At 58.9% G+C, this 14,472-nt stretch overlaps 1 protein-coding gene across 1 annotated transcript in view; it reads left to right on the top strand.

Moving 5' to 3' along the window:
- NHSL2 (NHS like 2) overlaps window positions 1-11,798 on the top strand; it is a 163,646-nt gene extending 151,848 nt beyond the window's left edge. Inside the window, exons 5-8 of the mRNA XM_065411228.1 lie at window positions 1,578-1,709; window positions 4,826-7,129; window positions 8,505-8,637; window positions 11,483-11,798. Coding sequence (XP_065267300.1) covers window positions 1,578-1,709; window positions 4,826-7,129; window positions 8,505-8,637; window positions 11,483-11,798 — 2,885 coding nt within the window. The remainder of the gene's footprint in view (window positions 1-1,577; window positions 1,710-4,825; window positions 7,130-8,504; window positions 8,638-11,482) is intronic.
- Window positions 11,799-14,472: the final 2,674 nt, after the last annotated feature.

Below are 14,472 nucleotides of genomic sequence, written 5' to 3'. Positions count from 1 at the left end.
GTGTGGTCAGAGCCCCTCTTATGGGGAGAACCCGCTGAGCGTGTCTCTGGCCCTTTGTCACTGGACTGCTCCTGAGCCCTCCTGCCCAGCACCAGGGTCTCCAAGCAGGGTGGGGATGGGTCTCGGTGGCTTCCGATACATCGTGTCTCCATCAGCACATCTCCGTTGTCTCCGTGTTCCCCCTGGCTGGCTTGCCCAGCAGCATGTGTGAGGCCCCACAGGAGTCATTCACCCATCCATCACGCCATCTCTCTCCAAAGGCCTGCGTCTCACTGCTAACCAGCCCCTCTCCCTGAGCGCCAACCTGATCCTGGCATCGAGCCCTCAGCCTCCTGGACAGCCACGGGCAGGCAGGGGGGATGGGACACGGCTGCACACCAGGGGTGACCTACTTCTCTGGCGCTGCCATTGCTGGCCCTTGGCAGCCACAGCCCCCCTCAGGCAGCACTGCCTGGCCATGGCCAAGAGTGACCCTCCCCCGCCCAGTGCGGCCTGCCCTAGGCCACCAGGGCTGGCTCCCAGAGCAAAGAGCAGGGGCTGGCCTGACCACCTTCCCCCTTTGTCCAGCAGGCAATTATAAAATGGACATTGGCTTGCCATCAGGAGGTGAGGTGTGATCCCTGGGGAGATGGGGTGAGGGCGCCTGCCCCAAAGTCCAGCGCTCCGAACCAGCAATGGGTGTGAGGGCCGCTCGCCAATACACACCTGAGCTCTATGCCGTAGGGAGCCAGCAGTGCCCTTTCCAGTGGGACAAGGCCTTGGTTTCTAGCCCTGCAGCTTGTGACCTGGTGTCTGCCCCGTCAGCGCCTTTCTGGGGGGTCTTCATACTCCTCTCCTGAGGCCATGCAGTGGGGCCCATGAGAGTCAGGCACCTCCAGATAATGCCCATAAACACACTCTGGCTGAGTGACAGGTCTGCAGAGCGGCTTGTCTGGAGTTCCTGGCGAAAGCAGAGTGGGGGTGGGCAGACAGTATGTGGGTGACCCGTAGGACTCCCCTGGAGTATGTCACTCATAACCGAGGCATGCGTCCCAAGCACATGCCCAAAACGCTGTACCCAGCAGCATGTGTCTGCCTCACACTCACACACGTGTAAATATGTACATATGTGACCACACGCCTTGTTCTGTGCGTGTCCCCACACCTTGCCACATGTGCTGCCCTGCAGCCTGGCTGGCTCCAGGACAGTGGCTCACCATCTGTGTTGCTGTGCTGGTGCTTGCAGTTTCCTAGTGTGACTCCCCTGCCCCCCCCCCACATGCCTGGTACCTCCCCAAACACCACTCATGAACCCTGGCACCCCCTCCCTGCCCGGCCCTTGCCCCACGGCTGCCTGCATGCTCCAGCAGAGAGCCCTCGAGCTCACGTAGGAACGGGAACAACACAGGGGAAAGGGCAGAGCCCTTTGTTATTAACCCCAAGAGCCAAATTCACCCCAGTGCAACGCAGGCTTATGCAAGTGAGTTGGGGTGTTAATGCAGGGAGAACGTGGCCTGAGCAGCCGGGCCAGGGCCGGGCTGGGCGTTCTCCATGCCCCCTGCTTGCTGCCATGTACAGTGTGTTTGTTTTGGCTACAGGACAGCACTTTGATAGGCACGCGAGTGCGCGGCACTCCTTGTTTAACACAGAGACCGCGGTGAACCCCAAGTCCACGCTGCGGCGGAGACGGACCATTATCGGATTCCCTAACCTCGCGCTGCGAGACCAAGGTGACAACAACAACTGTACGGCTGCTCTCCCCCTGTCCCAGGCTAGAGAGCACTCAGAGACCGCCAGGAACGTGGCTCCTAAGGGCAGGTGTCCCCAGGCCATGCTAGGGGCCGTGCAGCCAGAGCCGAATGCAGGCTGCCCTCATTTGCAGGCGGGGCCACTCAGAGCCTTGGTTTAACACCCTAGGGAGCTCAGGCCAGGCTGGGCAGCTCAGAGATCTGATCAGCCATCTCCAGCTCTGAGGCCAGGCAGCCAGAATCCCTCTTCCAGGGGCATGCCCTACATTCCCCTGGCTGCCCCAGCCCAGGAGCTACAGCCTGACACCCTGAGCTGGGGAGCAGGGCTGGCTGGTCCATTGTGGAGGAGGCTGGAACAGGTGCCCAGGGTGGGATTCCTGGCCTCGCTTGGGCCTTGCCGTGTGACCGTTTTCTGAAATGCCCACTAGTTCTGAGGGCCCTGGGTGCGGGTGCCCCGGGTGAGCACCAGGGGCCTGGCTGGAGGGTGCTGAGCACCGGAAGAGGTGGGTGTGCAGCTCCTCTCGGATCTGAGCCCTGGGGAGCCCAGGCTGAGGACAGAGTTCAGGGTCTGCTGCCCTGATGGCCCTTGGTTTGCAGCACCGGCTCCCTGCTGGATTTGGCAGTGCAGTTGCTGGGAGTGTGAGGGGAGCTGTTGCCAGGAAGCCAGTCTTTTGTTCTGGGCTCACGCTCCTGACAGCTACTCTGTGAAATGCTCTCTTGACAAGCGATTAGGGATAATTTGGGCTCTGTTCACACTGGCTCTTGGAAGGGAGCGGAGGTAAAATGACAGCTAGATCTCTGGTGCACAAGCAGCTTCTTCCCCAGAGTTGCACCTCACAGCCCTGGAGTCCAGCCTCTTCCATGACTCCAGAGCAGGATGTTGCGAGCCACCCAGCAGCACTGTCTGGTTCTAGGGAGCCCAAGGGAACCTCATGGGGTGTGTCCTGCAGCCTGGGCACAGAGAATTCCCTTTCGCTGCAGCCCAGTCCAGTCCTGGCTCTGCTCACCACCAGGGCTGGTGCTGCTGGCTGGGCTGGGCTGGGCAGCAGTTAGCAGGGCGGGAGGGTTCCTCTGGGATGGGAGATCACTCACGGCTGGCCTGTACTCCAGCTCAGAGGGGAGAGGCCTTGGCACCACCTTCCAGAGAGGCCAGACGGAGCTGCTAGCTGTGCTGTGGGCCGCAGGGCGGGAGTCACCCAGCAGGTCAGGAGTGAGGAGGCATGCTGCAAGCCATGGGAAGGGAGGCTCCTTGGGTCTCGGGACCTGTCCTGCTCCCCACACCCCTCATGATAACACCATCACCCCACCCACATTGGGCTCTGTGTGGGCCAGGCCAGGCCCGGCCCCGGAGGAAGCTGTGGCTGGGATTGGGACCCATCTCAGAGACAGGAGCCTGGGGAGACAGCAATCAGACTTCCCCACCCCACGGCTCGGGATGCATTGAGAAGAGCATTGGTGCTGGATTTGGCCAGAACCTGGTGAGAACAGCTTGTGAGACTTCAGCCCAGCCAGATCCTGCCCCTAACCTGACTGCAGCTGTAAACCCCCACCCCCCCAGCCAGTCCAGGGCAGGAGAAGCTCCTGCCCTGCAGCCCTTGCTGGGTCACAGCGAGGAGTCCCTGGGGGAGCAGCAGCTACATGGCTCCGTGTGCTTGACCCAGGGAACCCGGTCCTGCGAGGTGCTGCATGCACAGCTGTCACTGGGAGCAGAGGCTGCTCCACGCTTCTCAGGCCTGGCCCCTCGTTAGCCCAGGTGCTGTTGTGCTGTGCGGGGAGCTCTGCCCTGAAAGCTCTAGGGATGAGCGGGGAGCAGAGCACAGGAGGGTGTCTCACTTTGCCAGGAGCTCTGAACAGCTAACTCAGGAGGGACTCTGAGTCTGGTGTCACCAGTGGGGTGAAGTACCTCCCGCCCTAGGAGTGGGGGCAGAAAGTGAGGGGTGATGCCTTTATCAGGGCTCCTGCCCTCCCTCATCCCCGTTGGAAAGGCCCCTGCTCTGGCCCGGCTGGGGGGAGCCCCTCTGGCACTTGCAGACCTGCGTGGATTCACCGCGGGGGACCGCAAGGCTCAGCAGACAGTACCGGACAGTGGGTGCTCTCCCATCCCTGGGGTAGGGAAGCGATGCCAAAGCCTGCGCTCAGGAAGGGGGCTTGCATCCAGCCATGTTAAATCTGCAATGTTGGGGGCACCTGGGGGTTCATTCCTGTGCCCCTTCCTAATGCTCAGGGATAAGCTGCAGGTGCCAGTGCAGGGCCCTTGGCTTTCCCCAGCATTCGCTTTCTCTGCCCCAGTGGATTTGGGCCACTTCTGTTCCCCACCACCTCCAGCAGTGGCTCTGATTCCCTGGGAGTCAGCAGTCCCCAGCCACGCATTCTGCTGCAAGGCAAGGGCTGGGCACAGCTCTAGACCAGCTATGCCTTTAGACCCGCATAGCCAGGTTGTCCAGACTGGAACCCGCCGGTCAGATCCTCCCCAGGGGAACCCTCTATGCAGGTCCCAAAGCTGGTGCATCCCTAAGGGTCTGCCTGGACCCCAGGGAACAGGGTCATTCCTACAGGAACCCTGGCCTTCCACACTGGCTCCACTGCAGCTGACCTAGCAGGGCCAGGGTCTCTGCTCCACTATTGGGACAGGAGGACAGAGAGGTTCCCAGGCTGATTTCTGCAGAGCCTCTGCCCTGACCCCAGCTCATCCATCCCCCTGCCTGCCCTGTACCACCCCTCCCCTACATGAACACAGGACTGTGCAGAGTGGGGCACTGATGCTGCAGATGGCTGAGCCCGCCTTGCATGGCAAGAAGGAGATTGTCGCGTGGAGGGTCTCCTCTGTTCAGGGCGGGCCCAGCTCTCGCTCTGTTCAGAGGCCAGACAGAGCTCAGCACCACGCTGACACCCGGTAGCGGGTCAGAGTGCAGGCCAGCCGGGGCTCTGGGTGCCGCGCAGACTTGCGCCTGCCGAGTGTGGTGCGGATAGGTGTGAATGTCGTTCCCAGGGCTCTCCGTGGGCAGTGGGTGAGTGTGCAGCTTACTAGCCCGTCCTGCGGCCGGAGCTCCACTAGCCGTTCGCTCAGCGCTGATCTGTCCTTGTGTCTGTCCCTGCAGGCAGCAGCAACGGCCCCACATTCACGCCTCACGCAACCATCGGGGAGTCAGTCTCCTGCAGCTTTGTCCCTGAGGCTGCAAATGGGAAGAGCGTGCCCCGGCAGCCCTGCACCCCGCAGCCCCCAGCAGCACCACTGAGAAAGACATTCAGTGACCTTGGGGGAGGCCTGCAGGTGCGCTGCTACCAGCCTCCTGCCAGGATGGAGAGCACAACCACGGCTTGCACCAGCCCTGCCTGCAACGGGCCAAAGGACACCACCTTCTCTCCTCCCTGGAACACAGCTTCCTTCAACTGCTTGAGCCCAGCTGAGGAGGACGCAGCGTATCCCTCGCCCGGTGGCTCCCCGAGGTCCCCAGCCCTGGGCTCGCCTGAGCGCTGCAACGGTGCGGCCTCCTTCTTCATCGCGAAAGACGAGCAGCCAGGAAGCAATGGGCCCCATGCGTTCTCCTGCACTGCTCCAGAGTCCCCACTGAACGCTGCCAGCAGCCAGATGCCTGAGGGGAGAGAGGCCAAGGTGACCTTCCTGGCCAGCAGCGCAGAGGAGGCCGTACCCTCCCGGCTGGAGCTGGGGGGCAGGACCTGCCCGTTCCGCGAGAGGTCGCTGTCTGTGCCCACAGACTCAGGCTCGCTCTGCTCCGTGGACATCACTTACCCTGAGAACAGAAGAGGCAGCGGGACCTACGCCCTGAGCTACCCTAGCGTCAGCTCCGAGGGCAGCACCAGCATGGACAATGTCTCCCTGGGGGTGGAGCAGGATGCCCAGCGGAGGCGCCGCTCCAAGAGCATCTCTCTCAAGAAGGCGAAGAAGAAACCGTCTCCCCCCATGCGCAGCGTCTCACTGATTAAAGACGGGCAGGGGCTCAGCGCAGAGCCTGGCACAGCGCTGCCGAAGGAGCTGCGGCCCAAGAGCCTTTGTCTCCCCTTAGATCCTCAGGGCCATGGCATGGTGCCCACGGACACCCAGGGTAACACAGCAGTGCCTCCTGCCAGGGACCTGGACGGCAGGCATTTTTCCCAGCACTGGTGCCTCACAGACTGGAAAGCTAGCGATCCCTACCGGTCCCTGTCCGATTCCAGTACTGCCACGGGTACCACAGTGATCGAACGCACGAAGGCCCGGGGCAGCTCCGAGTCCCTCCCCTCCCCTTCCATTTCCAGGGCCACCACGCCCTCCCAGCTCTCCACGGAAGTGGAGCTAAAGATCTCCTCTCCAGGGCGGCCCGCGAGGCTGATGTCCCCCTCCAGTGGCTACTCCAGCCAGTCAGAGACCCTGACACCCACCATCCCCACCTCAGCGATTCTCGGGCACTCCCCCCACCAGACCATCAGGGTGAGGCCGCTGGTGCCCGAAAGGAAGTCGTCCCTGCCCCCCCCATCGCCCATGGAAAAAAGCCCCAAGTCCCGGCTCTCCTTCGACCTGCCCGTCACACCCCTGACGCACCTGGACCTTTCTGGGCTGAAGATCTCACTCAAGGGGAAGACCAAGGTGAGCAGGCATCATTCAGACTCCACCTTCGGGACCAAGCTTGGCCCAAAGACGAGCCCGATCCAGCCCGTCATGCCCGTGGTCACCCAGTCGGACCTGAGGTCCGTGCGCCTGCGCTCTGTCAGCAGGTCCGAGCCGGAGGATGACCTGGACAGCCCAGACCGCGCCGAGGAGCATGGGGGCGACGCCATACCACTTCCGGGAAGGAAAGCGAAGCCGCCCGTTGCAGAGAAGCCACCACTGGCCAAACGTCCCCCAAACATCATGGCCAAGCCCCCGCCTCTGCAGGAGGAGTCTCCCCTGGCGTCTCCCACCTCCCCACCCACGCCACAGGGCATCTCTGCCCAGGAGAGGGGGCTGCAGGACATCTACATGGTCATTCGGAAACCCAAGCCTAAGAGGAGCCCAGAGGCCAGGAGCCCCGGAGAGCCCCCCTCTCCGCTGGAGCCCTCCCAGGGCTGCCCAGGGATCTTTTTCTCAGGACTGCGGCGACTGTCCCAGAGCAGCTTGGAGGAGGAGCCCAGAGCCCAGCCGGAGAGGAGTGGCACCCCCCGTGGGCCCGAGGGGGAGAAGAGGAAAGCCAAAGTCCCACCCCCCGTCCCCAAGAAGCCCAGTGTGCTGTACCTGCCACTCACCCCTCCTCCACCCCACCTGGGAGCCTGCCCGGGGGATCCCAGGCTAACGCCCAGCCCCATCATCACCTTGCACGAGGACACCAGCTGCTGCGACCCAGACGCAGACTACCTGCCATCACCCGAGGCCATGGGGAAGAACTCGAGCCCCCCAGCTGCTGCCACGCCCGGGGAGATTCCCGCAGGTCAGTGTCACAGCTGCTCTGCCCCCCCCCAGCAGCCCGGGCATGGCTTGGGAATCACTGCCATGTGCAGCTAGCCGGGGCGTCTGGCTGCTGCCTCTGCACGGCTCACTGCACACCCGGGCGCACAGCCTTGGCCAGACACCATCCTTGCGGCATGGCCAGACACCATTCGACAGCGTTTGTGTTAGACCCCAGAGCTCCACCCACACCGCTGCACAGGGGTCACCCCACCCAGCCCTGAAAAGCAGCCACCTCTGTGGCAGAGCATGGCAGCTGCTGACTAGCCCAGAGATGTAACAGACCCGGTAGAGAGAGGAACGTGTCTGCAAGGGAAGTGGGCTGCCCCGAAGGGCAGGGTGGAGTAAGTGCCGGCAGGCAGGTAGCAGCTGACTAATCTAGCCCTGGTCCTGGCACTGGCTTGCTGGGCTCCTGTCAGCCGGTCTCTCCTGGCCTGCCCGCCCCAGGGGCACTGGAAGGCTCCCTTGGCTGAGGAGGGGAAGGGGGTTTTATTAGCTAACATGTCCATTGCAATGGTGTCGACGGGCCCTGCTGTGCTAGGTGCTGTACAGACACAGCATCACAGACAGTTCTCATGGTCCATTAGCCAGGGCAGACATGGGGAAGGGGCAGAACACCCCAGCAGAGTGACCCATGACAGGGCAGCAAGTGGGGGTGCACTCAAGAAGGGTTCAGCTACTTGGGAGGGAGAGGGAGGGTAAGAGGGCGGATGTGGAGTGAGGCTGAGGGAGGAAGGGGGGGGGGGGTTGGACAAACAGTCGGTGAGCACAGGGCAGAGAATGTCCAGCCGTGCCGCAGCGAGTTCTGTGCACATGAGGAGCCCTGCCTTTGGCTGCAGCGACTGGCTCCTCTCTGCCGCGTTTCCCCACAGCCCACGCGGGGTGGGGTGCGTTCCCCAGAGGGAGTATAAAGGTGGGAAGCTACCCATGCCAGGATGTGGCCAGGGCACTCTGGGACGCCCAGCCTGAGACCTCCCATGGCCAGCAGCCAGAGCTGCCTGTGCGAGGACTGCAGGATCAGAGCCCTGCCTGCTCATTGCCTGAGTCTCACTGTAGCCCAGGTGTCTCCCAGGCGGTGCGTGTGTGCAGGAAGCGGAGCTGCGTGCTCATGCCATCTGGTCAGTCACAGCGCCCAGGGAGGCAGGCAGGACAGCTGCTCCTGTTGAGCCACAGGAATGTGCAGAGCCAGGTTACTGGGGTGCCCAGGCCAGGCACACATATGGATACAGGTATCCTCAGCTTGCTCCAACGGGCTGACTCCACGCATCTCCTGGGAAAGGCCACCGCCACGCTGGGGACATTCCCCTCCATCCTGCTCTCAGCAAGCCCAGCTCACGGCTCTTCTTCCCTCTGTCTAGGCGATTCCGTGGAGCTCAGAGCTGATGAGAGGAATTTAGTAAGTGACAAAACAGCCAAGTCGATAGTGGAAGAGGATGATGATGTATTTGTGACGACCCGTACGACAGAGGATCTATTTACCGTCATCCACAGGTACCAGCCCACGTTGTGAATGGAAAACCCCCACCCCCGTCGTGTTTACCCACCATAGAATCATAGAATATCAGGGTTGGGAGGGACCTCAGGAGGTCATCTAGTCCAACCCCCTGCTCAAAGCAGGACCAATCCCCAGACAGATTTTTACTCCAGTTCCCTAAATGGCCCCCTCAAGGATTGAACTCACAACCCCATGGTTTAGCAGGCCAATGCTCAAACCACTGAGCTATCCCTCCCCGCCCCCCACTGTTGGCCTCTGGGAGTCTCCAGCCCAGTTATTGGGGCTGGTCTCTGCAGAGCCAAGGACTGAGCAAGCCTGAATACAGATAAACTCATCTGGGTGAGGCCAGTCCCGGCTCCAAGGATAAACAAGGCCCCTCTGTCTCCAGGGCTACTGGCCTGGCCCCCACCCCAAGCACTGAGTGCCCTGAGCAGACCAGGACAAGAGAGATGGCCGTGGCATGGCACCCCGGTTCTAGTTGTGTGTCTCAGGGCACTCGGGGTCTTCTGCAGCAAGCCCCAGCCACTTTGGTGATGCTGGGCCCGTTGCTCATCGAGAGGCTGGTGTGACGGGTTGGATCACAGAAACCCCCTTGGGAACTGCCAACTGATGTGCCAAGACTACTTTTGCCCCTGCTTTCCCTGCCAGCTTGGGACTCCAGCACCCTGTCTTCTTGAGCCAGACATGCCAGTCTGCTCCAACACAGACCCAGGGTCTGAACCATGTGCCCCAAAGCTGCAGACTTAACTGAAACAACTTAAAGAAGTGTTCCTGTCTTTAACACTCAGATGCCCAACTCCCAATGGGGTCCAAACCCCAAATTAATCCATTTTACCGTGTATAAAGCTTATACAGGGTAAACTCATAAATTGTTTACCCTCTATAGCACTGATAGAGAGATATGCACAGCTGTTTGCCCCCCCAGTATTAATACATACTCTGGGTTAATTAATAAGTAAAAGGTGATTTTAATAAATACCGAAAGTAGGATTTAAGTGGTTCCAAGTAATAGCAGACAGAACAAAGTGAATTACCAAGCAAAATAAAATAGAACATGCAAGTCTATATCTAATACAGTAAGAAACCTCAATACAGATAAAATCTCACCCTCAGAGATGTTTCAATAAGTTTCTTTCACAGACTGGACGCCTTCCTAGTCTGGGCACAGTCCTTTCCCCTGGTACAGCCCTTGTTCCAGCTCAGGTGGTAGCTAGGGGATTTCTCATGATGGCCACCCCCCTTTGTTCTGTTCCACCCACTTATATAGCTTTTGCATAATGCGGGAATCCTTTTTCCCTCTGGGTTCCCACACCTCCTTCTCAATGGAAAAACACCAGGTTAAAGATGGATTCCAGTTCAGGTGACATGATCACATGTCACTGTAAGATCCTAAGCCTTCATTCCTCCCAGCCTGACTCACGGGAAGGCCTGCAAACAGAGCCATCCACAGTCAATTGTCCTGGTTGATGGGAACCATCAAGATTCCAAACCACCATTAATGGCCCACATCTTGCATAATTACAATAGGCCCTCAGAGTTATATTTCATATTTCTAGTTTCAGATACAAGAATGATACATACATACAAATAGGATGACCACACTCAGTAGATTATAAGCTTTGTAATGATACCTTACAAGAGACCTTTTGCATGAAGTATATTTTAGTTACATTATATTCACACTCATCAGCATACTTTCATAAAACTATATAGAGTGCACCGTCACACGGCTCTAAAGCCTGGACGGATTTCTCTCCAGGACGCTGGGCGGCGCTCCACAGAGAGCCCTGGGCAGCCAGCTGCCTTTATTTCAGAGCTTGTGTTCCTGTCCCGCTCTCAGCACAGGACCAGACATGGAACCTGAGTCTCACCCTGTGCCCCCAGGAGCCCTTTGTGCCTGGGACTGGCCCAGCCACAGAGATGACCCTGGGAATGGCACCAGGCCAGGGCTCCCGTCTGTCTGCACTGGCTGAGGCAGCAGCCCTTTGGCCAGGCCCCATTCAGTTCTGCCAGGTAGCCAGGGCTTGTCACAGGAGCTGGACGGCTCTGTGCTGGCGGGATTGTGGGGCACCCGGAGACTGGGGAGTCTGTAGCTCCTCGCTGGTCATCGCCACCTGCTGGCTGCTCTGTGGCCTCTCGGAAGGGAAGTGGGTGCATTCAATGCAGTTCCTGCTATCCACAGCGCATCCCCCCCATCACCAGTGGCACCAGTTGTCTCCCTTGCTGGCCAAACACTGGATGTGCCAAGTGACCTAGAGGCTGAACTCCCCTCCCCTCCTAGTCCGGGCACTGGGACGAGCGGGAGGGTGGCACCATGGCAGAATTTAGCACTCCCTGCTTCTGCCTCTGCTCTCCTCATCCAGGGGGAAGAGGGTCAGGGTCCAGAGCTGCCAGGCCAGGACCTCTCACCGGCCTGAGAGTCCTTTGCAGGCAGTGTTGGGCCAGATTCATACTTAAAGCAGCACCACTGACTTCAAGGGCTGGCACCAGGGGTGAATTTGGCCTATTCTCGGTGATGTGTATATATATTCTCTATGATTCTATGATTATATTCTTTGTTATGCCATGGAGCTCAGTGAAGTAACTGGGTTCTGCATCTTTCGGCACTGATTGGCCATGCTGGATTTGCTGTTATACGTAAGTTTCCAGTGGCTGGAACATTTCCGGGTTGCAGTGAGGGCACGGCCACATGTCTGGGGGTCAGGCATAAACCACAGTTATGGGTGGGATGCAGCCGCCTGCCTGGGGGTTGTGGGGAATGCCCCTTTGTGAGCGCCCCCACCTCAGGAGCTGGCACACACCGCCACAGCCACGCCAACCACAGGCTTCTTTTGTCTTTAGGTCGAAGAGGAAGCTGCTGGGCTGGAAGGAGCCAGGAGACGCCTTTGGCAGCAGGCAGAATTCTCACTCCCCAGTGAAGAACCCAGCCGGGCTCCCGGCCTGCGAGTCCCCCCCAGCAGGGGGTGGCCCCGGCAGAGCCTCCAGTCGGAATGAAGACTTCAAGGCCCTGCTACAGAAGAAAGGCAGCAAGGCCAGTCCCGGGACTCGCACCTCCGCAGCAGAGCTTCTCAAGAGCACAAATCCACTGGCTCGGCGGGTCATGATGGAGTTTGCCCCCGAGTTAGACAACCCAAGCGGTGCCAGAACCCAGCCCTGACCACCCCGAGTTCATCCTGGCCAGGGAGGGGTGGAGACAGCATTGCTGGGAGTTTTATGCTGGCTCTTCAAAGCCCAGCTCCAGCTGCAGGGGCTGCACCCTCCCAGGCTGGGTGCTGTGAGGACATCCTGTCCTGCTGGGATTTGTTTCATTTTTTCCTTTCTTTATTGGCAATTTACGAATCTTTTTTGTGTCTCCCTGGGGACTCCAGCAGACGGAAGGTAAATGTCTTAACTACAGAGCCTGCCCCCCTGTGCAGTCAGCTCCTGGCATTGTTTCCGGAGGAGATACAGTGGAAGGAGACGGCTGTGGAATGGAGAAGGCAGACATCGGTCATCATGAGCAGGGCCATCATCAGATGATAGAGGGCTTCCCATTCATTCCCAGGGTCTGATGACAAGTGTGGACTTCCCTCCTGCTCTTTGGGGCTCTGCAAACGGACTCCAGTTCAGCCCCAGTTGTAACCCAGTGTCCACGACGAAGCTAGCTTGAAACTGTTCAGTCGCTTCGGCAAGTGGTACTTTAAATGGCTTTGATCATGCAAAATGTTGATGATGTTTTTTCTCTTTCATTTGATCTTGTAATTTTCATTCCCCGGGCAAAGTCCCCAGTGTTGAGTTGAGCTGAACAGATGGAAATTCGCGGCAGCAGAGACGGAAGGGCCAGTTAGAATGTAGGTTGCTTTGGAAGAACTGAGATGCTTCAGACCCATTGTTCAACCAAATTGACCCTCAGTCACTCACTGGCCAGGTTCTAACGCTCTTCTGAGAGCTTCCACCGGTGCTGTCAACTCGATGCCAGCTGCCAGCCCCTGGTGATGCTGCAGGGAGAGAACTGGGCCTGTTGTCAGCCAAAAGGAAGGAACATCCAGCACTGATGCTCAGAGAGGGAGCAAGCCCAGGCCAGGCCCAGCCCTGCCATGAGTGCTGTATACTCAGCCCAGTGGGAATCTGTCTGGGCACAAGGGGCCACATGCTCTTAGCAGGACCAAGGCCTGAAATGGCAAGTGCCTGGGGCAAACTGATCCTTGGTGTAGCCTGGCTACCCTTGGGATTCTGTTCAGGATGACTTTGGCCCAGCCCACCTACGAAAGGAGGTGCTTTTCTGCAAAGGAAATGTGAAGGCTGAAGCAACTTGCTGAAGACTGACTTAGCTAGAGACATTTGGCGAGTCATTGGCAAAATGGCTTGTCTCCCCTCCGCTGGCTCTGTGTGTCTCATAGGATTGAAGGGCATCATAGGAGGCCATGGACTCAGCCTCACCAGGAATCTTCACAGCCTGGTTCCTCCTGCCCCTGCTGGAAACAGTCTAGAGAGTCTAGGGTCCTACTGAGAAAGGCATGGAGCACGGGAGGGACCCACGGCATGGCCCTCCCTGCCCAGACACCAAATATCCCAGGGACCAGCCCCGGGAGTTCTGCCCAAACCATATTGTAGCTGGCCTTGAGGAATGAGACAACTCCTCTCCTGTGAATCAGATGAGAGTCGTGTCTCAGGAGGTGTTAGGCATGGCTTATTTTCCTTCGTAAGACAAACTCTTACCTATCAATCTGATCTGACCTCAGCTATCTCCCACCGGCCCGCCCGCCTTCCCTCTAGGATATCTGAGGAGTCCGTCACCTTGCTCACTAAACGCACTTTACCCATGCTCTGGTGTGTCCCTCCGACGCAGGCAGGCTGCCATTCGGTGGAGTTATGCCTGGGCTGAGCCAGGCGCCATGTTCCTGCGACACAGGAGCATTGTATGTGCGCACAGCTGGGCCATCCTGCTCCGTGCACACTTGTCACACGCACAGTGGGTGCCTGCTGATGTGACAAGGATGCACAAATCCTGGCCAAGTCGTGTACAGGCTGCTTGGCAGCAGCCCAACCCCCCTTGAATGCGGTGACAATCACTGAAGAGCCGAGGCCCCAGCCTGCTTCCATCCCCAGCCCCCAACACACACTCAGGCAGTGCCCTACTCCCCATTGGCACTTGCACTGCAAGCCCCCGGGCTGGCTGGCCTGCTCCCTGCTAGACAGCTTTGGGTTGTCTGAGAGGTGCCTGAGCCATAACTGGATTTCAGACCCCTCCGAGGTGAGGGGTGTTGGGTCAGGGGTTTGCTCTGGCCCCATTCTTGGCTTTCAGATAACAGATTCCCCTCTCCTGAGCTTCCTCCTGCTGTGCAGACCTGGGTCGGATACAAAATGCCCCCAGATCACAACAGGCTTTCACAAGTCCGATTTCTGTGAATGCATCTGTCAGGGTCCCCCCTTCACACGCATAGCTCTGTGAGCTCCCTCGCGCGTAGCCCCTGTGCTCTCTTTAAAGCAAAGCTACTGAAATGTTCTCAGCACCAAGTGCGGTCTTTGTATTGCTGAGTCGGGGCCCAATCCTGGGAGTGCCCTGCACTCCTGGTGACTCAGCCCCTTACAGAGTCCCAAGGGCCTGTATTGATATTTTACCAAATAAGATGCTTTCCCCAGCCTGCTTTCCCCTCACTCCCTGTCAGTCCCGAGAGCTGCTACCGAAGGAACATACTGATCAAAGACACCCAGCCTGCTCACTTAATATTTTTAACATAATAATAATAAAAGTGGGGGGAAACAACCTGCCAGTGCTGTGATCAAAGGTGCAGCTGTCTGCTTCCCATCAGCCCCCCCGCCAGGCTCTGGCATGCTCCATGCAAGGAGCG

This window comes from Emys orbicularis, chromosome 9 (genome assembly GCF_028017835.1).
Source record: "Emys orbicularis isolate rEmyOrb1 chromosome 9, rEmyOrb1.hap1, whole genome shotgun sequence".
Lineage (NCBI taxonomy): Eukaryota > Metazoa > Chordata > Testudines > Emydidae > Emys > Emys orbicularis.
This window is presented reverse-complemented; position numbering and strand designations above follow the sequence as displayed.